The sequence below is a fragment of the Phacochoerus africanus genome, chromosome 8 (genome assembly GCF_016906955.1).
Source record: "Phacochoerus africanus isolate WHEZ1 chromosome 8, ROS_Pafr_v1, whole genome shotgun sequence".
Classification (NCBI taxonomy): Eukaryota; Metazoa; Chordata; class Mammalia; order Artiodactyla; family Suidae; genus Phacochoerus; species Phacochoerus africanus.
This window is the reverse complement of record NC_062551.1, coordinates 53045830-53067031: the sequence shown is the minus strand read 5'-3', so window position 1 is coordinate 53067031 and position 21202 is coordinate 53045830. Positions and strand designations below refer to the sequence as shown.

Here is a 21202-nt window from a genome sequence, read left to right as displayed (position 1 = left end):
TATGTTATGTACCACTCCCTGGGGCCTCAAGCAGACCCCTCTCCATCAGACATGTTAATATTTTTGCAGCAAAATATGTGAAAATTCACACCAAAGGAGATAAATAAAAAGTGTAAAGAACTCAGCTGATTCGCAAGCGTGTGAGACTGAGCTAAAACTTCCCAGCAAAGAAATTGGGGCGGGGTGGGGGAACTGTCAGAGTTTTTTGGAATTCGGAATTGCAGATAAGGGATAGGGAATTCCAGAGTTCCCGTCATGGCACAGCAGAAATGAATCCGCCTAGGAACCATGAGGTTTCGGGTTTGATCCCTGGCCTCGCTCAATGGGTTAAGGATCCGGGGTTGCAGTGAGCTGTGGTGTAGGTCGCAGACGCAGCTCAGATCCTGTGTTGCTGTGGCTGTGGCGAAGGCCGGCAGCAACAGCTCCAATTAGACCCCTACCCTGGGAACCTCCATATGCCGAAGATGCGGCCCTCAAAAAACAAAAAACAAACAAACAAAAAAAAAAGGATAGGGAATTCCATTGGCAGGCCCTCCACACCTGCATCCACATACACCCCTGCTAAAGTGATTGCAAATCTACTTGGACGTGAGGAAGGACAGAGGCATCCAGGTTGATAGCGACTCTTCAGCGCCCCCTCGGGGAAATCCCAGCCCTTGAAGTTTGGTTGAGAAGTTGGGAGGGCTATTGGCTTTGGCCAGGCCCCACAATAAGGCCTCTCTGGTTTAAACCCTCAGAATAAGCCCGCTTTCACTTGCCAATGAGTGGTTCAAGAACCCAAGTCTTTTTTTTTTTTTTTTTTTTTTTGCCATTTCTTGGGCTGCTCCCACAGCATATGGAGGTTCCCAGGCTAGGGGTCTTAATGGGGCTGTAGCCGCTGGCCTATGCCAGAGCCACAGCAATGCGGGATCCGAGCAGCGTCTGCGACCTACACCACAGCTCACAGCAACGCCGGATCCTTAACCCACTGAGCAAGGCCAGGGATCGAACCTGAAACCTCATGGTTCCTAGTCGTTAACCACTGAGCCACGATGCAGGAACCCAAGTCTTAACCAATCAGCACTTGACTTTGGTTCCAGGGTTGTCAAGCTAATCGATGCTGATCCAATCAGATTGAAGGAAAACCCTTTGGTTCACTAGTAGGGGCCAGGCCTCCCCACTCCCAAAGGATGAAAATGAGGAGCTCACAGGTGCCTTGATCTGCGGGCATCAGGAGAAGTCGCTTGGGAATGAGGTCGGAAAGAACCAGAAACAGTTTAGATCCCTGTGATGGCCATGGAACGGGGCTGCTCAGATCGCCCTTGCAGAGATCCTGCTTCACAACCGACAGCCCCACGGCATGGATGCCATGCCTCCCTTGGGCTGCTCCAATAAGAGAACACAGTGGGTACTAGTGCCAGGCCATTGCGGCCCCATCCAGGACTTCTCAAGGACCCCCCTCCCCCATAGGGACAGACATACCCCCACTCCCACCCACTCAGACATACAGCCTGAGGCTCCTCTGACCCAGGGCCTCCTTCCTCTCACTTTTCACAGCTCTCACACTGACGGATGATGGCTGTAAATGCACTTGATGCCCTGAACTGTACACCTCACAGTGGTTTCAATGATAACTTTTATGCCCCTTGCATTTCATACACACAAATTTCGATCAGCCACCTGTCCCCTCCTCTGTCGTCACCCTGGTCTAGCTGCCATCATCCCTCACCCGAATCACTGCAGAGGACTCAGTGGACTCCTTACTGGGCTCCCAGTTTGCACCCCCAGGCCCCACAGTTTCATTCTCCAGGTGGCAGTCAGGGTCCTATTCATAACTAAGCCTCCCAGGGCTCCACGTAGTCAAAGTGAAAGCCAAAGTCCTCACCCTGGCCCGTGAGGCTCTGCACAACCTACCCCCATTCTCTCCCCAGACCTCCTCCCACCCTTCCCCTCACTCACTCTGCTCCAGCCTCACTGACCTTGGGGCTGCGCCTTGAACAAAGGAAGCACCTCTGGCCTCAGGGCCTTTGCACTTGCTGTTCCCAGTCCCTGGAGCACTTCTCCCGCATCGATCTGCATGTTCTGCCCTCACTTCTCTTAGGCTTCTAGCCGATAGCCAGCAACTTCATCACCCCCTATCCCCTATTGCCCTGATTATTTTTCTCCTTCGTGTTATCATCTGACCTAACATATGTTTAAGTTATTCATCATATTTCTTGTCTGTCTCCTCACTGATATGTCAACTCCATTGAGGGCAGAAATTACTGCTTGTTTTTTTTTTTCTCTGCTGTGTTCCTAGTGCTTAAAATGATGCCTGGCACATAGTAAATAGTGAAAAAAAATTTTGTTGGACGTAAGATTAAGAGAGAGCGACCTAAAGCAAGCCTGAGAGGTACCGGAAAAGAAAAGGGAAGAGAGACAAAAAAGGGAGGAGATAGGGGAGTGGGGAGGGCTGAACTAGGGAAGAAATGGGAAGGGAGGGGGAGAGGGAGGATGGATCAAGATGTGGGGTGAGGTGGCTCAGCGGGCTAAGGATCTGGCCTTGTCACCGCTAGGGCTCAGGTCACTGCTTTAGCACGGGTTCGTCCATCCCTGGCCAAGCAACTTCCGCGTGCCTAGAGCGGGGAGAGAAGAGATGTGCGGGAGAAAAGGAAGGAAGGGAAAGAGAGAGCTGGGGTGACCTCAACAGAGCCGAGAGGGCAAGAGAACAGAGACGATATTGAGACATCACAGACAGAGACACACACAAGGTCTGGGAGAGAGAGACAAACACAGAAAGGAAAGGAGAAGAGGAGAGGGTGGTGAAGGAGATACAAAAAGAGAGAGGACAGAGAGCAGGAAAACAGGCTGGGAGACAAAAGCTGGAAACTAGTGGAGGGGGTAGTGGGAACAGAGACGGAGTCCCTCCCTCTAACTCACTGCTGGCTGGTGTCCCGGCCTCTGGGCTGATTGGACATCCCTTGGGATCCAAGCTGTGGGGTTTTTTTCTTCTTCTTTTTTTTGGCCAACCAGCGGCATATGGAGTTCCCAGGCCAGGGATCAGATCTGAACCACGGTTGCAACCTAAGCTACAGTTGTGGCAATGCCAGGTCCTTAACCCACTGCGCTGTGCTGAGTATGGAACTTGCATTCCAGCGTTCCCAAGATACCACCCATCCTGCTACGCCATAATGGGAACGCCCAAGCTGCGGGATTTTAAGCCTCAAGAGACAGAATTGGGTGGAGAAAAAACAGGTATGAAGCTGTCCTCAGGGCTTCAGACCACCAGCTTCTTTACTCCTCAGAGAAAACTCTTTGAGGTCAATACTATGATCATCTTCATTTTACAGGACCAGAGAGGTTGAGCTACCTGCCCAAAGTCACACAGCTAGTGAGAGGAAGGGATGGGATTTGAACCTGGGCATCATGGCCCCAAGGTCAGTTGCCTTAACCACGGTCCACCTAGCTGGGAAGGAGAGGTGGGGGGTTGGCTTCCTGAGTTCCATTCAGCCTGGGGACAGCCTCTGGGAAGTAGTGCCCACAGAATAAAAGGAATGAGGGAGGAAGGAGGTTCAGCTTCACCCTCCTGGGAAAATCTCCAAGTCAAGGGAGGTCGTTGGAGAGGAAACCACTTCCTGCCCCAATGCCCTGCCCAGAGCGAGGCCTCAGTCTTTTGGGTGCAAACATGGACTCGATCAAAACCTCTGACTTTTAGCAGGACCAGAGTTTCCCTGCCTGGGTTTGCAGGGGTACCAGAGGGGCGGTACTCATCTTCAAGGGCAGCAGGAAGCTTTGAGAACATCCTCCGTGATTCCCAGAGGCAGAGAAGCCCCACCATGACCCCCAAGCACATCTCTCAGATTCCAGGAGGAAGGCATCATTACCTCCCAGGAGCATCTTCTCTTGACATCTCCAGAGACTGAGCCTCCGACCTGACATGACACTCTCACAACTCCAGAAATGCTTTTCTGACTCCAGATCATCCCATCTCCCTTCTGGTCTCCTGGGCTGTCACAGGAGCCCCTTCACGCCCTCCAGAAGACACTTGTCCTCGGCCCCGAGCATGCCAAAAACTGTGAAGCCCTTCACATCGTCTGACCTTCAACTGCCCTGTTGCAGATAAGCCGCTTCTCCTCACCCCAACCCAGAAACAACACGACGGAGACGGAAGGAGGAAAAAGAGCCCCCATAGGAAAGAGAAAAAGCCACAACCATCCAGCCAGAGTGAGAGACGAAAGAAAATCAGATGCCAGGAAAGACTTTCTCTCCCAAACTCAAGGGGGGAGGCACCTCTGCGACAACACGACAAACACAATGCGAGGCAGTTGGGGCTGGAGTTTACTGCAGGTGGACATATGGACATGGAGATTCGGGGAAGAAGGGAGCGGACTGAAGGCTCTGTGCTCAGCATCCTAAGGAGGGAGATCAGGAACAGAGATCAGGAGGGGGTCCGCCAGATGGTGGAGAACCCAGCCTGACGGCGGAGGAGCTGCGAGCGGCGAGGGCCCTTCCCATCCCAGTCTTCAGGATGACGGCTCCGGAGACGCTAGACGATGTCGTGAAAAGGGAGCCAGAACCCAATCCGAGAATGGCGCATAGTCGGGGCGCCAGACTCTCGAAGACCGGCGATCCATCCTAGGTGAAAGGGAGAGTTACCCGGGTCCTCGCCCCCCTGAGGCCTCCGGCGTCTCTCCCGGCGTCTGGCGGTTCGGGCGGCGGCTGGGGTCCCAGTGGCGGCGGCTCCGCGGCAGCTCCAGCTGGGGTCGCGGCCCGCCAGGGGCTCCCAGGAGGCAAGACACTGAAGCAGCTGGGGGCGCCGGGGCAGGCAGCGCACCCGCGCGGGCTCCACACGGAGAAGACTGCGCGCTGGGCGGCGGGCCGCCGGGGGCTGCAGGGGGCCGCGTGGGAACCCAAATGAGACCATAGTACACAGCGAGCAGCACGGCAGCCAACGAAACGCACAGGAAGTAGGCGCAGACCGGGGCCAGGCGCAGCCAGCGGCCCCGCGGGCCCTCGCTCAGCCCTGCGCCACCCGGGCTCTCGCCGCCGCCACCCACGCAGCTCGTGCCCCGCATCCCCGCAGCCCCCTTGTCCAGGAGTCACAGCCCTCACAGGCCCCACCCACTAGGCCCGCCCGCTCAGGGGGCCGCCCCCTCCAGAGAACCGCCCCCTTCCAGAGGACCGCCTCCGCGCCCCAACTCTCCCTCGCCCAACCCCGCCCCACCTTGGTCACGCCCCCGCGCAAGCGGGACCACCTCTTGCGTTTTAGGCACTCCCCCTCCCCGGCCTCCGGCCAACCATTATCAAACCAAGGCTTAACTACAGCCTTCTGACCCCGCCCTCCTTGGCTCTGGACCCGCCGCAGGCATGCATTATCTCGATTTTTCTCAAATACAAGCCCAGTCGACTCCCGCCAGGCGTCGGTGTTTTACCCGGCCCGGCGCTTAGCTCCACTCTCTTTTTGTCCTTCTCCCCGCGCCCTAAACCCGTCCCCTTTCGGAACTCAGACTTCTTCCAGGCGTCTAGTTCCACCAACCCCTTGCCAAGCTCAGGGCTTATAAGTCCCGCCCCTCCTTAGCCGCAGTTCCGCCCCAGTTTTAACTTGCCTTTCTCCAAATCAAACTGGACTTCAGCACTCGATCTGATCACCCTCTTCTCCCCCTACCCTCACCCATCTCCAGCCCAGGCTTCGCCTCTTTCCACTCCACTGGTTTGAACTGCGCATCCTAAACCACGCCCCCCTGGCCCGGGAGGCGCCCTACACCTGCATCAAGGATTCCCAATCTAAACCTGCTCCGGTGGTTCCGCCCCGCCCAGGCGCCCTGACCACGCCCCCCACGGACCTGCCCTCTCCATACTTGTGTCCTGAGGTCTAAGCTCAAACCCCGAAGTTCCAGCTCCGCCCCACACCCCAGTCACGCCCCTTCCCCAGCTCCTCCCCCACCACCGTCAACTGCTGTCTCTCTAAAGCCATGAGGTCCAGAGTGGGCTCCAGGGAGGAGGGAGCACTGCCTGGAGAACCAGACTAATCCCCTTCTGCCGCCCCCTCCCCGTCAAGGAGGGGAAGCTTCAGTCCCCTCCCAGCAGCGTCTTCAGGAATTCGGGGAGGCCTGCGGGAGGGGGGGGAGGGAATACGTATCAGGGTAGGTGGAGGAAAAAAGACCCTTCCTCCCGCCTCTTCCGCCACGGAAAAGCTCGCCAAGCAAGCAACCCAGCCTGCCCCCCGCCAAAAACACAGTTCAAAGGTTAGCGGAAGCGCTGCATTTAATAAGAGACCGAGCCGGCGGCCGGGTAATTCAAGTCCTTCAAAAGAGTCACCGGCTGTTTGCCATGCCCCAGATGTAAGCTCCTGGAGGCGGGAAACTCGGCCCGAGAACTGGCACCTGGACCCCCCCCCCCATGCCCTCTAGAACTGGGGAACTCGGGGGCGTCTCAGCCACCCCGGTGCCACGGCGCCCCCTATTTGTGAGACTGCACTATTGCCCTGGCCCCACCCGGTTCACTGTCCCTGGCTCCTCCCCCCTTACGTTTAACCCTCTCCTGGCTGGAGTGTGGCGGAAGCAGAGAACAGAGGAGCGAGGCGGCGGGAGGTTAGTGCAGAGCGCGGAGGCCGAAGTCGGAGGGCGCGGTCAGCGGGCGGCCCCCAGTGGCGAAGCGGCCGCCACCACCTTGCAGAAACGCACCCTCTGGAAGTCGCTGATCGCTGTCTCCTGGCCCTCGCGGCCCGCCTCTGGGAAGAGAAGGGGCGGTCACCGGAGGGGAACAGTAACCCCCTCACCCACCAGACCCGGACACTCCAGCCCCGCCCCTCACCCCCACTGAGCCTGGCTGCCGCCTACCCCCAGTTAAGCGGTTTAGGAGCCTCAGGCTCTTTTACTCTTCCGAGTGGACCCACGCAGCAGTACAGACCCCAAAAGAACCCTGTTTACAGAGTACCTAATCTGAAACAGCGAAATCGCACCACGTGTCCCAAAGACAAAGCGCTCGGGCACCCAGTCCTCAGCCACCACCACCACCACCTGGCCTCTCCGACCTCAGCCCCACCCCACCCCGCGGGCCCAAACCAACCTCCATCCTGCCTGTCCCGGGGGAACTGCCCTCCACTTCCTTTGCCCACCTCCTCAGTTCTACCCACACCTTCCTTGGCTCTGCCTCCACCTGGTGGAGGTGGAATCAGGCTTCGTCCTATTTCTACAGAACAGAAAACAGCCTATTTACCCCCCCCCCCCTTTTTTTTTTTGGCCGCCCCACGGCATACGGAGCGCCCGAGCCAGGGATCAGATCCCAGCCGAGCCGCTGCCAGAACTGAGAGCCCCAGCTATGGCCCCGCCGCAGCCTTAACCCACTGTGCTGGGACGGGGATCGAACTGCTTCCGAGCGCTCCCAAGACACTGCCGATCCCCGCTGCGCCACAGCGGGAGCCCCTACCCCAATTTTTTTACCCCTCCATCTAACGTATTTCAATTCTAATCTATGCCACTCAAGCACACCTCTAAACTCTAATCCCGCCACAGCTCAATCCATTACTCTGCCCCTCCCTGTTATTTTTGACCTATTTAAATTTCTGATCCTGCCCTTAGCTACTCCCCCTGAACTTAGCCCACCCCCATATTTTTAGATTACTTTCCAAAACCCCCAGGCTGGGCCTCTAAATCCTAATCCAATCCTGGCTCCATCTCCTCACTGTAAACCCACAGCGTGATCAATTCCTGGGATCAACTCCTGGTTGCTGGCCCTTAGTCCTTCCTTTAGCCCCACCCCTTGAGCACAGCTTCCTGCCCCCCCTAACCCAGCAGTCCAACCCCAACCCCGGGGGCCAGCCGCGACCCCCACCCATGGTGGAGCCCCACTCCACTCCACCGCGGCAAACCCTCCTCCCCTCAACCCCAGAAGAGGAAGAGGGCCGCCACCACTGCCCCAGCGACTCCCCCACCTGGAGCTGCCTCAGACCCCTCCTCTTCAGCTTTCTGGGCTCCTGGGAGGCTGGGCCCACTCTCCAAGGAAGCAGAGGCTGGCGGGTCACCTCCTGGGGAAGGGGGAGGCCCAGTCAAACCCCTTCCCCTCCAAATATCCCCCACCCAAGAGAGAGAGAGAGAGAAGGCCCTGGAGGAGGGAGAGGGGGGTCCAAGGACACATTTGGGGGATGTCATTTGAGGAGGTGAACTCTTTATTGGGGAGGGGCTGTGAATGGCTCAGAGCAGAGACGGGATCTGGAGGCGAGCATTCCGCAAACGGCATGGACGGTCCTCCCTAGCCACCAGGGTGCTGGGTCACACGGGGGTCCCGGGGTCCAGCCTGAGGGTCCCCCATGCACCCCTCTAGCGCACACACACAAGCAGCCAGCTTCATGCATTTCCAAAAAAAGGCCAGGCCTCACCCGGAGAGAGGGCATCTGCCGGGTGGGGGGTCCGGGGAGAATTCAGCTCCATCTCTTCACCCCAGTCCGACACAGGCTGGTGGCCCCCAGAGGGCGAGAAAGGGCTGGAAGGTGTGGCAGGGGCTTGGGGAGGCGGCAGGGGCTCCTCAGGCCTGGCAGGCTCTTGGTCAGCGTGTTCCCGGGCGGGGCTCCCGCTGGGCTCGGCCTTGTGGGGCTGGTGGTCTCCCGGGGGCGCGGGCTCCTCCTCCTCCTCCTCCTCCTCCTCCGCCTCCGCCTCTTCTTCTTCCTCGATCTCCTCCTCGCTCATGTCTTCCCACTCCTCTTCCTCGCCCTCCCCCTCCTCCCCCTCGTACTCCTCGCCCTCGTCCTCGGGAGGCTGATGGGCAGGGGCCGGGGTCTCAGGCAGCTGTGAGGAACACAAGGCAGGTCACAGGGAGGGGCCCCGGTGCCCCCTCCCCACCGGGAGACGACCCGCTACCTGTGTGGGCGGCTCCTCGGGGCCCATGGGCTGTGGGGGCTCAGGGGCCGGGGACATGGCCTCCTTCGACTCCCAGCGGTCATCATGGTCACTGGAGGGGACAGAGAAAAGGGCTCAAGTCCGGGCAGACAGGAGGCAGGGGCCTCCCACGTCCGGCTCCTCCCCAGAGAGAGGGCTGCAAAATTTGACTCGGGCGGGGAGCAGGGCCGTGGGACTTCCGGAGGCTGAAGCGCTGAGGAGGAAATGGTGTCGGGGACAGCTGGAGGGGGCCAGGTGGCAGAGGAGGAGGGGACAGGCGGCAAAGCGGAGAGCCAGGCCCCAACGCCCCTAAAACCAAGTTCCTGACCCACAGGAAGACAAGGGCCAAGGCAGGACAGACAGACAGACCCTCCCCACAAGCCACAGAGCCCCGCCCAGGTTGTGGACGGGCCAGGGGAAGGGGTGCCCCACCTGTAGGCCCGGGGCACTGCCTTGGCCTGGGGTCGACCACTCTTCCTCCTTCTGCGGCTGACCTCAGCTTTGTGCTGGGACAGGAACTCCCTGAAAGTGGGGGGCTTGGGGGGCCGGGCCCAAGCCTGGTCGTCTGCAAAGAAGCCCAGGGGGCATCAGTGGTGGAGGGTCCAGCACAAATCCCACCCCCCCTCGCCTGGCCCAGCCAACCACCTCACCCCACCCAAGGACACCCACTCACCATAGCGGTGCGATGGTTCGGGGGCAGCAGCTGGGCCATCCTTAAACCTGGGCAAAGAGAAGGGGTGAGCAGGCACCTGGGGGCACAGGGAGAACCAGAGGGCTAGAGGGGAGATATGGGGTCCTGGGTCAGAAATCAAGATCACAAGAGATGGTCAACTGAGGCGGGGAAGGACACAGACTGAAAGAACCGGATCAGCCGATGGACAAGAACAAATTTCACATTGTAGTGACAGACACAGAAAGGAAAAAATTCAGCATCTGAGCTCCCCTATAGAACAAAAATATGGAAAGTCCATGATCCCCAGCTTCATTTCCTATCCCTCTTTCTTTTTTTTTTTCATATGGAGGTTCCCAGGCTAGGGGTTGAATTGGAGCTGTGGACAACAGCCTATGCTGGAGCCACAGCAACGTGGGATCTGATCCAAGCCTGTCTACAACCTACACCACAGCTCACAGCAATGCTGGATCCTTAACCCAATGGGCGAGGCCAGGGATCGAACCCGCAACCTCATGGTTCCTAGTCGGGTTCTTTAACCACTGCACCACGATGGGAACTCCCTCCTATCCCTCTTTCTTTCTTTTTTTTTTTTTTCCTATCCCTCTTTCTTACCTCCCGCTAAGTGAGTTCTACTACATGGTGCTCCTACCTCAGGGCCTTTGCACCTGCTGCGCCTGGGATACACCCGCTCAGCTCTCTCAGTGGCCCACCCCCAACTTCCTCCTGGCCTCAACAAAAGTATCACCGATCACACATCATCACATGTACCATCTGTGTCGAAAAAAGTAACCGCCATCCCTCTCCGTACGCTGCTTCATTCTTCTTCATGACCTGACGTTGGAGCTATTCATTGCCTGTCTTTCCCACTGGACTCTGAGTTCCACAAAGAAGCAATTTCTTCACTGCTACATCCCCATCCCTCATCACCTAGAAGCTTCCATGACTCATGAATGGGACTCAAAAAACATCTGCTCTTGGGAGTTCCCTGGTGGTTTAGTGGTTAGGATCAGCACTTTCACTGCTATGGCTTGTGTTCGATCCCTAGTCTGAGAACTGAGATGCCACATCAAGCCACTGCATGTGGTGGCCAAAAAAAAAAAAAAAGGGCCCATGAAATCAGTGCACATGTACATTAATGAAACTTGCTACAGGCTGCCTTGGGAACACAAAAGGAAAATAATTGTTTTCTCCTTCTTTTTTTTTTTTTTTTTGGCTTTTAGGGCTGCATTAGCAGCACGTGGAAGTTCCCAGGCTAGGGGCCAAATCAGAGCTCAGCTGCTAGCCTATACCACAACCACAGCAACATAGGATCCGAGCCGCGTCTGTGGCCTACACCGCAGCTCATGGCAACGCTGGATCCTTAACCCACTGAATGAGGCCAAGGATTGAACTCGCAACCTCATGGTTCCTAGTTGGAGTCGTTGCTGCTGAGCCACAACAGGAACTCCTATTTTCTCATTCTTAAGCCTGAAGACATCTCCCCCAAAGCCCAGCTGCCCACACCTTAAGAAAAACCAGCTACGGTATCTGTGCAAAATGCCTCTCACGCTGGCACAGGCCTAGCTCACAATCCGAAAATAAACGCTCCCAACGACCAGGCACACAGACAAGATCCTCTTTCTTTAGCAAGTGCCAACAAGAAGTTTTGGGCATGAAAACTGCTGCCACAGCAGAGGACAGAGGACCATGTAAAAACTACAGCTGCCAATCTTTTTTTTTTGTTGTTGTTGTTGTTGTTGCTATTTCTTGGGCCGCTCCCTTGGCACATGGAGGTTCCCAGGCCAGGGGTCGAATCGGAGCTGCAGCCACCGGCCTACGCCAGAGCCACAGCAACGGGGGATCCGAGCCGCATCTGCAACCTACATCACAGCTTACGGCAACGCCGGATTGTCAATCCACTGAGCAAGGGCAGGGACCGAACCCGCAACCTCATGGTTCCTAGTCGGATTCGTTAACCACTGCGCCACGATGGGAACTCCCAGCTGCCAATCTTGAGACTGCCGGTTGGTAGCTCTTCCAGAACTTTCTCCATCTTTGCTATGGAGATTCATCCTGTTGATGACACCTTCACTTCCAGTGTGACTAACAGGATGTTTTCTGGGACCCAAAAGGACACAGAGTCAGCGCTGAGAATAACAGTGCCACTAGGATAAGGGGTTTGGGTTGGTGGGGGTCACGTTAGAGGGATGAAGAAAGGGTGCAGGAGATCATCACTGTGAGTGAGGCTTTCTTTTTGCTTTACCTACAGCAATAATGTAGAGCCGCACCCTTGGCCGAGCAGCCACCGCAGCCCCACCCCTGAGCGTGCGCAGGGTTGGTTTAAGCTCCTGCGCAGGCAGGCTCTGGGGGCCAAGAGGATGGGCGGGCATGTCCACGCTCCCTCCTTCACGTCCGCCCACGCCACGGCCAACGCGTCCCCAGGGACCTGCTCCATTCAGCATGAACCCCAGAATGAGCACACATGGGACACAGGTGAATTCAACCTGCAGCAAGAGGCCACGCCCAGCTGGACCCACACCTTCAAATCCAGCCTGGGTGACCCGGGAGGGAACATGTGACAAAGAACTGCCTTTCTGTGCCACTTAGGTTTGGTGGTGGTTACGCAGCTACACAGTGACTGCTCACCCCCACACAGGATGAGAAACCAGAGCGCCACAAAGGAGTCAGAGGTCAGGCCAAGGAGGAAGAGCCACACAAGGACAAGCGGGCCAGGGACTCACATGCCATCGGTCTTCTCAGCGTCCCACTCCCGCCGCCACTGGCCAGTGGGCTTGCGGTGCCTCTGCAGCCGCTCCTGGTCAATCTTCTCCCGCTCCTGCTTCCAGCGCAGGTACTCCGACCGCTCTCGGCCGGTCATGGAGAGCGTCATGTCCCCGGCACTGCCCAGGCCTGCCCGGCGGCCCTGCCCCCCCGCGACAGGTGGTCAGGGCCCGGGTCCCCAACCCCGCACACACGCGCACACACACCCCTTTCCCCAGGCTCTCCAACCTCTACCCACTCAAGGTCACACAGGAGGAGGTGAGAGAGTGGAGGTCAGAGCCACCTCCTCAGAAAGGCCATCCCAGATCTCTGTCTCTTAGCTGTGTCCCCCTCTATCCTCTGTCCCCTCACCCAGCTGGCCTGGAATTTTCTTCACAACACTGGGAATTTCCTGACACTTTTATTACATGTTCACTGATAAGTCCCAGCCTCCATAGAGTGCCTGGCCCCGGAGAGTACCCCGTAAACATCCCTAAGGGCAGTAACCAGAGGACACCGCCAAAAGCCACCATGACGTTATGAAAGGGGAGAGGCAGGGTGCAGGCCAAGAACCCAGTCAACCTGGGGGAGGAGCCTGGGGGCAGGGCTACTGCCCCTCTCTGTTCCCTCTCCAGACCCGCTGCGTCTGGCACTGGGCACACACCCAACCCGGAACCCAGAGACTGGCTGCAGGCCCGGGAGCGCCCCAGCCGCCTCACCCACCTGCCGCTCCTGCTCGAGGCCGCAGCGCACCCGCTCAAAGTCGGAGCCCCCCCAGTTGCGCCCGTGCCGGCGGCTGCCTTCCCGGCGGTCCCGCTCAGGCTCCTCCAGCGGCCCGCTGCGACGCCGGGGGTCGTCCAGAAAGTTCCGCACCGGGTTGGGCTCCAGCACGCCTTCCTGCGGGCACCGGGAGGGGCGGGGGTTGGCGGGCGGGCGGGCGGCTCAGCCCCGCCGCCAGGGGGCGCCCGCGGCACTGACCCGCTGGTTGCGCTCGTACTGGGCAATCTTCTCCATCTCCTCGTTCATCTTCTCGATATTCTGCCTGCGCCGCTCCTCCCACTCCTGGAGGGGGTGAGGGGGGAACACGACAGAGACACCGGGTGTCACGAACAGACACTCAAACCTGCGAGTTTGTCGCTACCCGAGACTCTCTCCCCTGCCTGCTTGCGAGCCCAGCCCACGGCTGGCATTGGGGCATTTAATTCTCAGCATGTTCCCAGTCAACAGTTAACTGAGAGAGTTCTGTCCTGGCTCAGAGGTTAAGGAACTTGACTAGCATCCATGAGGATGCGGGTCTGATCCCTGGGCTCGCTCAGTGGGTTAAGGATCCGGTGTTGCCATGGGCTGTGGTCTGGGCCACAGACGCGGCTCGGATCCTGCGTGGCTGTGGCGTGGGCCGGCAGCTGCAGCTCCTAATCGACCCCCTAGCCTGGGAACCTCCATGTGCCGCAGGTGCGGCCCTAAAAAGACCAAAAAAAAAAAAAAAGTGAACCAATACTGGGGGACTCAAAGTGCCTCGACTGTTTGGGCAAACCACACTGTATGCGGAACGCCTGCCTTCCTTATGGGATCTAGAACCTGGATACATATGGGGGGGGGGGGCCTACCTGACCAGCCCAGGATAAAAAGCCCAGGCACTAGGTCTCCACTGAGTCCCCAGAAGACAACTCTTGACATAGGCTGTCTCAATTCAATGCAGGAGAAATTAAGTGCAGCTCATGTGTCTCCACAGGGCAGGGACTCTTGGAAGCTGCTGCCTGGTTTCCTCCAGACTTTGGCTGACGTGCCCTTTCCCTTTGCTGCTTTTGCTCTGTTTTTTTGTTTGTTTGTTTGTTTTTGTTTTTTTTGCCATTTCTAGGGCCGCTCCTGCGGCATATGGAGGTTCCCGGGCTAGGGGTCTAATCAGAGCTGTCGCCACTGGCGTACACCAGAGCCACAGCAATGCGGGATCCGAGGCATGTCTGCCACCTACACCACAGCTCACGGCAACACCGGATCCTTAACCCACGGAGCAAGGCCAGGGATCGAACCTGCAACCTCGTGGTTCCTAGTCGGATTCGTTAATCACTGACCCACGACAGAACTCCTTGCTCTGTATTCTTTCACGCTAATAAATCCTAGTCGTGAATCTTTCTAGCAAAACCCTGAAGCTGGGAGAGGGGTTGGGGACCCCAACACACCATGGCTGCCACAGAAACAATGTCACAGTAACAACACTAGTAACGTTCCAGGTGGCTCGGTGACCCCCACAATTCATTCTCCCCTCCTTCCGTAGAGACAGAATTCTAGATGGGCACAGAGCCAAGCGGCTGGAAACGTTTTCATTCCCAGGACTCAGCATACAAGAGAGAGAGAAACTTCCACTTGATTTAAGCCATGGCATTTTGGGTTCTTTCTGTTACAACAGCTCAGCACATACAAATAAACATCCTTACAGAATATTCACTAGGTTTAGTGCTAACTCTGACGGTTTCAGGGCCTGATGTCACACGTTACTAACAATAACCTTTAAACCCGATTTCCATTCCCGTTTGAGACGGAAAACCCAGAAGCTCCCAGAAGGGAAGTGAGCTGCCCAAGGAGAGGGAACTAATAAAAGGAGGTTGAAAGTTCCCGCTGTGGGCACAGCGGATGAAGCACCCGACTGCAGCAGCTTGGGTCACTGCAGAGGTGTGGGTTTGATCCCCAGCCTTGTGCATTGAGTTAAAGGATGGGGCACTGCCACAGCTGTGGCAGAGGTTGCAGCTGTGGCTTGCATTCAACCACTGGCCTGGTAACTTCCACATACCGCAGGTACAGCCATAACAAATGAAACGAATTTCAAAATTTTATTTATTTATTTATTTGTCTTTTCTAGGGCCACACCCACGGCATGTGGAGGTTCCCAGACCAGGGGTTGAATCGGAGCAGTAGCCACTGCCCTACACCACAGCCACAGCAACTCGGGATCCAAGCCACGTCTGCGACCTATACCACAGCTCACGGCAACACCAGATCCTTAACCCACTGAGTGAGGCCAGGGATCGAACCCGCAACCTCATGGTTCCTAGTCGGATTCGTTAACCACTGAGCCACGATGGGAACTCCTCAAAATTTTAAAAAGAAGGTTGACTCCAAGTCCATGGTGGGCTCTAAGCCACAATGCTAAACAACCTCCCACTCAGCTAACAAATCCAGGGAGTGACAGAGGAGCATGTGCGCACGCACACACACACACACACACTCAGGAGAAAGTGTGGGCACCAGCACCCTGGACAGCAGCCAGTACCAGAGAGCGCGCCAGGCAAGGGAAGGCAGGTGGGCGAGGTCACAGCGGACAGAGAGCCAACAGGGAAGACGTAGAGAAAGACCCAGGGAGAGCATCACAAACACTGGTCAGGAGGAGGGAGGAGAGGAAGGAGGGACGAAGAAAGAGACAGACACAGAACGATGGGTGAAGGAGAAAATCTCCTCGAGGGCAGAACAGAGAGAGACGTCGCGGCACAGAGCCTCTGGGCCTCCAGTTCCTGCCCGGCTCCTACCTTGGATTTGCGGTCGGCAGTCGAGGCATCTCCAGCTCCAGCGAGACGCGGGGATCCCCTGCCCCGACCCCTCCGGCCTCGGCCCCCAGCTCCTCCTCGAAGCTGCTCCCCAGGACTGTCTTCCCAGCTGTGGGAGGCCCGGCACATGCCTGCGCGGCCTCCCTGCTGTGGGGGGATCCGGCCTCCCTTGCTGGCCCCGGGGGGCCGAGGGGTCCCAGGAGACCTCCGGGAGGGACCCAGGGTCTTCTCCTGGAAGGGGCGCAGATGGAAAAGGACAGTCGCTGGGGTGGCTGCCAGGATCGAGGCCCCCAGGGGTCTGGGCAGCAGGGAAGGCCCTGAGGTCTCAACCCTCGCCCTTCCCTGTCCTCTTGAGTCCCCACCGTGGCCTGGCGCTCACCGTTCCCACTGCCACATTCTCCTTCTCCACCAAGCGGCCCTTCCGCGGCGCTGTCACCGCTACTCCCTCGAGTTCAGCTTTTTTACGGTCCTCCTCGATCTCCTGGAAGCGAACACCAGAGAAAGGGAGTGTCAGGGGTTCTGTGTGTACTGGCTGGATGCCCACGGCCCCCTTAACCTCTCCCAAGTCTGCCCCGGCCCAGGCCTCTCTCCTGCACGCTCGACAACAAGCCTGGTTACTTTAGCAACTCCCCTCGGACTGCATCAGGCTGTTCCTCTGTTCAGAACCCTCCTGTGGGGTCCATCTCTGAGCCAGAGCCAAGGCTTCTCCACAGCCTGGAGGGCCCTATGGGGTCGGGTGCCCTTACCCCCTGCTGTCATCTCCCACTCTGCCCCCTCGTTCACTCTGACCCCCTCACTGTTCTGGGAACACACCAGGATCAAGTCTGCCTCAGGGCCTTTGCACCTGCTGTTCCTGCTACTAGGAGCACTCTCCTCCCAGAGATCTTCCAGCCCCTCACCTCACTCGAGTCTCTGCTCCACCATTCGCTCACCCCTCCCCTTCCCCCATTCACTACCTGGCATTCGGTGTGTTTGGCTTATAGTCTGCCTCCCCTCTGCGACAGAAGCTGCCAAGGGACAGGGATATCTGTCTGTTTGGCTCACTGATGTACCCCCTAAGCCTCGAAGACTGCCTGGCACACAACAGGCTCAATATGCTTTTGTTGTTGTTGTTGTGAATGAATGAATGCATGATGAATGAATAAATGAAACCCACTCCTCATCCCATCTCAGGGACAGCTCCACCACCCACTCTGCCACCTGGGACAGGGACCTGGGCCTCACCCTGGACCCTCGCTCCTCCCACCTTCCACTACTGCCTGTCAGTCATGAGCCCCTCCTGACAGCCCTGTCGCAGGTGTGGCACATCCTCTCTACAAGTCCCACAGGAGTCACTGCCCCAGCTTCCTCCTGGTCTCCCCACTCCCACCCACCACCACACAGCAGCCATAGGGATCTTCCTAAAAAACTATTCTGACTTGGCCTCACTCCCAAAGTCCTGCAGGGCTCCCTAGTGTCCCCAGGGGACAAACTCTTAGCTTGGTGGTGTTTGGGGCCCTGCATGGCCAGGCCCCAGCTGACCCTCTCCAAGTCAATATCCCCCAAGTGACCCCCCCAACTTGATGCTCCAAGTTTTTGCACAAAGTGTCCCCTCTGATTGAAACAGGCTCTGCTTTCCTCTTCAACTGGCTCACGTCTACTTACCCTTGAGGTCTCAGAATCTCCTCCAAGAAGCCCTCCCAGAATCCCCCAGAATGGGTGAAGAGCCCTCTCTGAGCTCCCACAGAACCCTGAACTCCAGCCCTGCCCACCGTGGTTCCATCACTGACTGAAACCAAGTCTGTGCCCCTACTGGCCTGTGAACCCTGGAAGGTCAAGCTCAGGGCCATCTCCATCACTGCTGTTTCCCCACCACCACTTAGCACAGGGCCTGGAGCAGTGAAGACACTGTGAAGGAATGAATGAATGATGGAATGAAAGACAGAATCCCAGGCTAAGGCCTTTGGCTTTTATCCTGAGAGTGATGAGTCATGAAAAGGTTTTTCGGAAGGGAGAAGTGAGGGAAACTCACTGCGGGGAGGAGAGGGGATGGGGTCTCCCAGGGCGGGGCTAGGGCACCTGGTAGCGCCGGATGAGGGCCTCATTCTTCCGCCGAAGAGCCTCGATCCTCTTGTCCAGCTCAGCATCCTTCTCCTCCTTCGATTTCAGATCCAGTGTGGCTGACTGAGAGTGGTAGACAGTTGGGGAAAAAACCTATATCCACCCCAGTGCCATTCAATCCGGTGTTGGGAGAGTCTGGGTCCCCTCCTCCCAAGCCCCCTACCCCATAGCTCAGATCCCAGAGACCACGCTTTCCTTCTCACCATTCTGCTGGTTGAGTGGAGCCAGGGTCCCAGCAAACTTCCTCTGCAGAAAATGCCACTGGGAGTTCCTGAGAGCAGATGGAACAGGACTAGGCGGATGGCTCTACCCAATCTGCTTCCTCCTCTCCCAGCCTGGGGGCTCCTCTAATGCACACACACACACTCCAAGGGAAAGCTAGCCCTCCCTGCCACCTTCTCTTCCGGAAGTGCTAGCCCGCCCCTTACCTGGAAAACTTTAGACCCTGCCCCCTCCCATGGTTTTGGGCCCACCCACTTTCCACGTAAACAACGTAGTCACACCCACCTTGGGAAAGTTCTGACCCCGCCCCCATTACTTAGAGAAACATCGACCCTGCTCTCTTCCCAACGAAAATTCTAGTTCAGTCTCCACACCCCTATGCTGGGAGTTTTAACTCGGGTCTCCATCCCGAGAGAGCTTTAGGTAACGAGCCTCTCCCCCGACCTGCACAAGAAAGTTCTAGGCCCAACTCCCTGTGCCCGTTCTGGTGCCGCTCACATCCCCGTTAACAGTCTAGATCTGGCTCTTTCCAAGGAGTTTCAGAACCGTCTCATAACCCCACACTCAAAAGAGTCTGAACCGCACTCCTTATTCGCTGCCCCCGGCATCCCAAGAAAGGTGCCCCTGCTTCCCCGCACCCCTGTAAAGATTCCCCAAACAGACCCAGTACTCACTGGCGAGGCTTCCTGGGCCTGATGCGACTTCCCTAGAGAATACTGTACCCGCCTCTACACGGTCAAAACTTTCTGGCCCACCTGCGGCTTTCCAGGGAAAAAGCTCCCTTCTCCAGCCGGTCGGAACGCCACCGGCCCACCCCGGGCAAAGCCAAACTTTCCGGCCCCGCCCGCACGCTCGCGTCAAGAAGCTGTCGCCCCTCAACCCGGCTTCGGATTTTCCCAGCCAACACTCTGGCCCCGCCCCCTAGATCCCCAGGCTGCAACCTAAGCCCGCCCCCTCCTTCTCGCGTTACTACACCAGGCCCGCCTCCAGCTCCCGAGTCAACATTTCTGGTCCCTCCACGATTTGCCCAGCCAACCTCCTGGCCACGCCCCTGACTCTGCACCCGCCTCGTCGCGCCAATATTTGGCCCCGCCCCCGGCGCGCCCCAAGGCAAGGTTCTAGCTCCACGGCGAGCTTCACCACATTGTGGGGAAGCTCCTGGCGCCTGCAAAACTTTCCGGCTCCACCCTCATCATTCCTAGCCAGTACCTGGCCCCGCCCACAGCTCCCCCGCTTCTTTTTGGCCCTGCCCTCACCGTCGCGTCAGCCTCTGGATCCACCCCTGACTTCCAGGACCCACTTCCAGGACAGGAAAAACTTTCTGGCTCCGCCCCCAGCGTTTTCCGCCAGGAGTCCTGGCCCCGCCCTCACCGCTGGCTTCTATTGGCCCCGCCCCCAGCCCCGGCACAACTTTTGGGCCCCGCCCTCAGCTGCCCACCTACACTCCGGATCCGCCCGCAGACTGGCCCACCCCAGCCCTGCCCACCCGCCGACGTTCCGCCCAGCCAGCACCCACCCCTAGCCTCCCTTGTGGGCGTCCAGTCCCCGCCCCCCGCAGAGTATCTGACCCCGCCCCCGTGGGCTGCTCGCTACCCCGCCTGCGCTCGCGCCAGCTCCCCCACGTGGGCATCAGGCCCCGCCCTCTCCGGGCGCGCTCCCGGCCCCCTCCTCGGGTCACCTGTCCCGGAGACCCCGCGGCGTCCGCTACTCCGGCTCCGTCGGCCTCCGCGTCCGCAGCTCCCGGGCCCCGCGCGTCACTTCCGGCCCGCACCACGTGAAGAGGGGAACTAACGAGGGTCACTTCCGGTTGTGCCGGCTAGTTTCCGGGAGCCTTAAAGGCGCCGCTCCCGGCTGGGTAGAGGCGCAAAGTGAGATAAGCGGGTCGACAAGGGTGTTCCGGAAGCTTGCTGTACTGCCTTCTGCCTGAACGACCACCTTCCAGGGGGAGGAGACAGCGTCTTCTCTCTCTGGCCTCTACCTGCTTCCTGCTTCTCCCCTTTCCTGGTTCCAGTAAATCGGCGCCCTGCCCTGGGCAATGATAACCTGGAATCCTTACTTACTAGCTTGTGCAGGGGGTGGATGCTCCCCCACCCTTCTGCTAATGAAACCTTAGAATTAGTTGTAGAGACAAAATTTTCAACCGAAAGAATCCTTCCTTCACCCTCTAAATCAGCGTTGAGGGTGTCCCTAGTGGCCTAGCAGGTTAATGATCTGGTGGTGTCAGTGCTGTGCTTCAGGTTCTATCCCTGGCCTCAGAACTTCCGCGTGGCGGGGACACAGCAAAAAATCAGTCAGCATTGAGTGCCAGGCTCTGTGCTGGGAGGATGGGGAATTGGGCGTGAGGGGGCGTGTCAAAATGATGAACAAGGCAGACCCCATCCCTGCCCTCTTGAGGGAAGGCGTAAGTATATGTGAAATAACAGAAAACAAAAATGTGTGAGATGGCTTGCAAGAGGGACGGGAAGAGAGGCTGAGGGTGAGGGGACTAGGCGCCCAGGCAGAGGACACACAGCCTGTGCTAAGGTCCTGTGATGAGTGAGCTTAGTGCATTCTAGGAATTGCAGAAGCTCAGAGAAAGATCTGCTGGACTTGCCTAGAGTCCAGAGGGTAACATGCATTAACCAAAACAAACATAATTAACATGTTATTACAAGTGATAATAAATGTGACAGTGAAGTTCACGTCGTGGCTCAGCGGAAATGAATCCAACTAGGAACCATGAGGTTTTGGGTTCGATCCCTGGCCTCTCTCAGTGGGTTAAGGATCCGGCGTTGCCGTGAGCTGTGGTGTAGGTCGCAGATACAGCTCAGATCCTGCATTGCTGTGGCTGTGGCGTAGGCCGGTGGCAACAGCTCCAATTAGACCCCTAGCCTGGGAACCTCTGTATGTAGTGGGTGTGGCCCTAGAAAAGAACAACAACAACAAAAAGTGATGGGACACCCTTACAGGGGATGACATAAGTGGGAGGCTGGATTCCCTGAGGTGGCCGGTAATTTCTTTTTCTTTTTTTTCTTTTTTTTTTTTGTCTTTTTGCCATTTCTTGGGCCACTCCCACAGCACATGGAGGTTCCCAGGCTAGGGGTCCAATCGGAGCTGTA

General features: G+C 57.6%; 2 protein-coding genes across 6 annotated transcripts; both read right to left on the bottom strand.

Moving 5' to 3' along the window:
* Positions 1 to 4278: 4278 nt before the first annotated feature.
* Positions 4279 to 5106, bottom strand: INAFM1 (InaF motif containing 1). The gene has a single exon (XM_047789931.1). The coding sequence runs from the start codon at positions 5031 to 5033 to the stop codon at positions 4611 to 4613; it is 423 nt and encodes a 140-aa protein (XP_047645887.1). The 5' UTR covers positions 5034 to 5106; the 3' UTR covers positions 4279 to 4610.
* Positions 5107 to 5226: 120 nt separating this feature from the next.
* On the bottom strand, positions 5227 to 20009 carry CCDC9 (coiled-coil domain containing 9). Of its 5 annotated transcripts, none has more exons than XM_047789927.1 (15): positions 19783 to 19888; positions 18086 to 18153; positions 17841 to 17945; positions 16162 to 16263; positions 15765 to 16013; positions 13222 to 13305; positions 12967 to 13140; positions 12225 to 12406; positions 9505 to 9551; positions 9264 to 9396; positions 8814 to 8904; positions 8336 to 8741; positions 7892 to 7984; positions 6642 to 6688; positions 5227 to 6068 (listed from the first exon to the last, which is right to left on the bottom strand). In XM_047789927.1, the coding sequence occupies exons 2-15, from the start codon at positions 18086 to 18088 to the stop codon at positions 6051 to 6053; spliced, it is 1734 nt and encodes a 577-aa protein (XP_047645883.1). In that variant the 5' UTR covers positions 18089 to 18153; positions 19783 to 19888; the 3' UTR covers positions 5227 to 6050. The 5 variants fall into 5 exon arrangements, with proteins under 5 accessions (XP_047645883.1, XP_047645885.1, XP_047645884.1 ...); XM_047789929.1 differs by lacking the exon at positions 19783 to 19888 and adding an exon at positions 19361 to 19459; XM_047789928.1 differs by lacking the exon at positions 19783 to 19888 and adding an exon at positions 18779 to 19025.
* Between the last annotated feature and the right edge of the window lie 1193 nt (positions 20010 to 21202).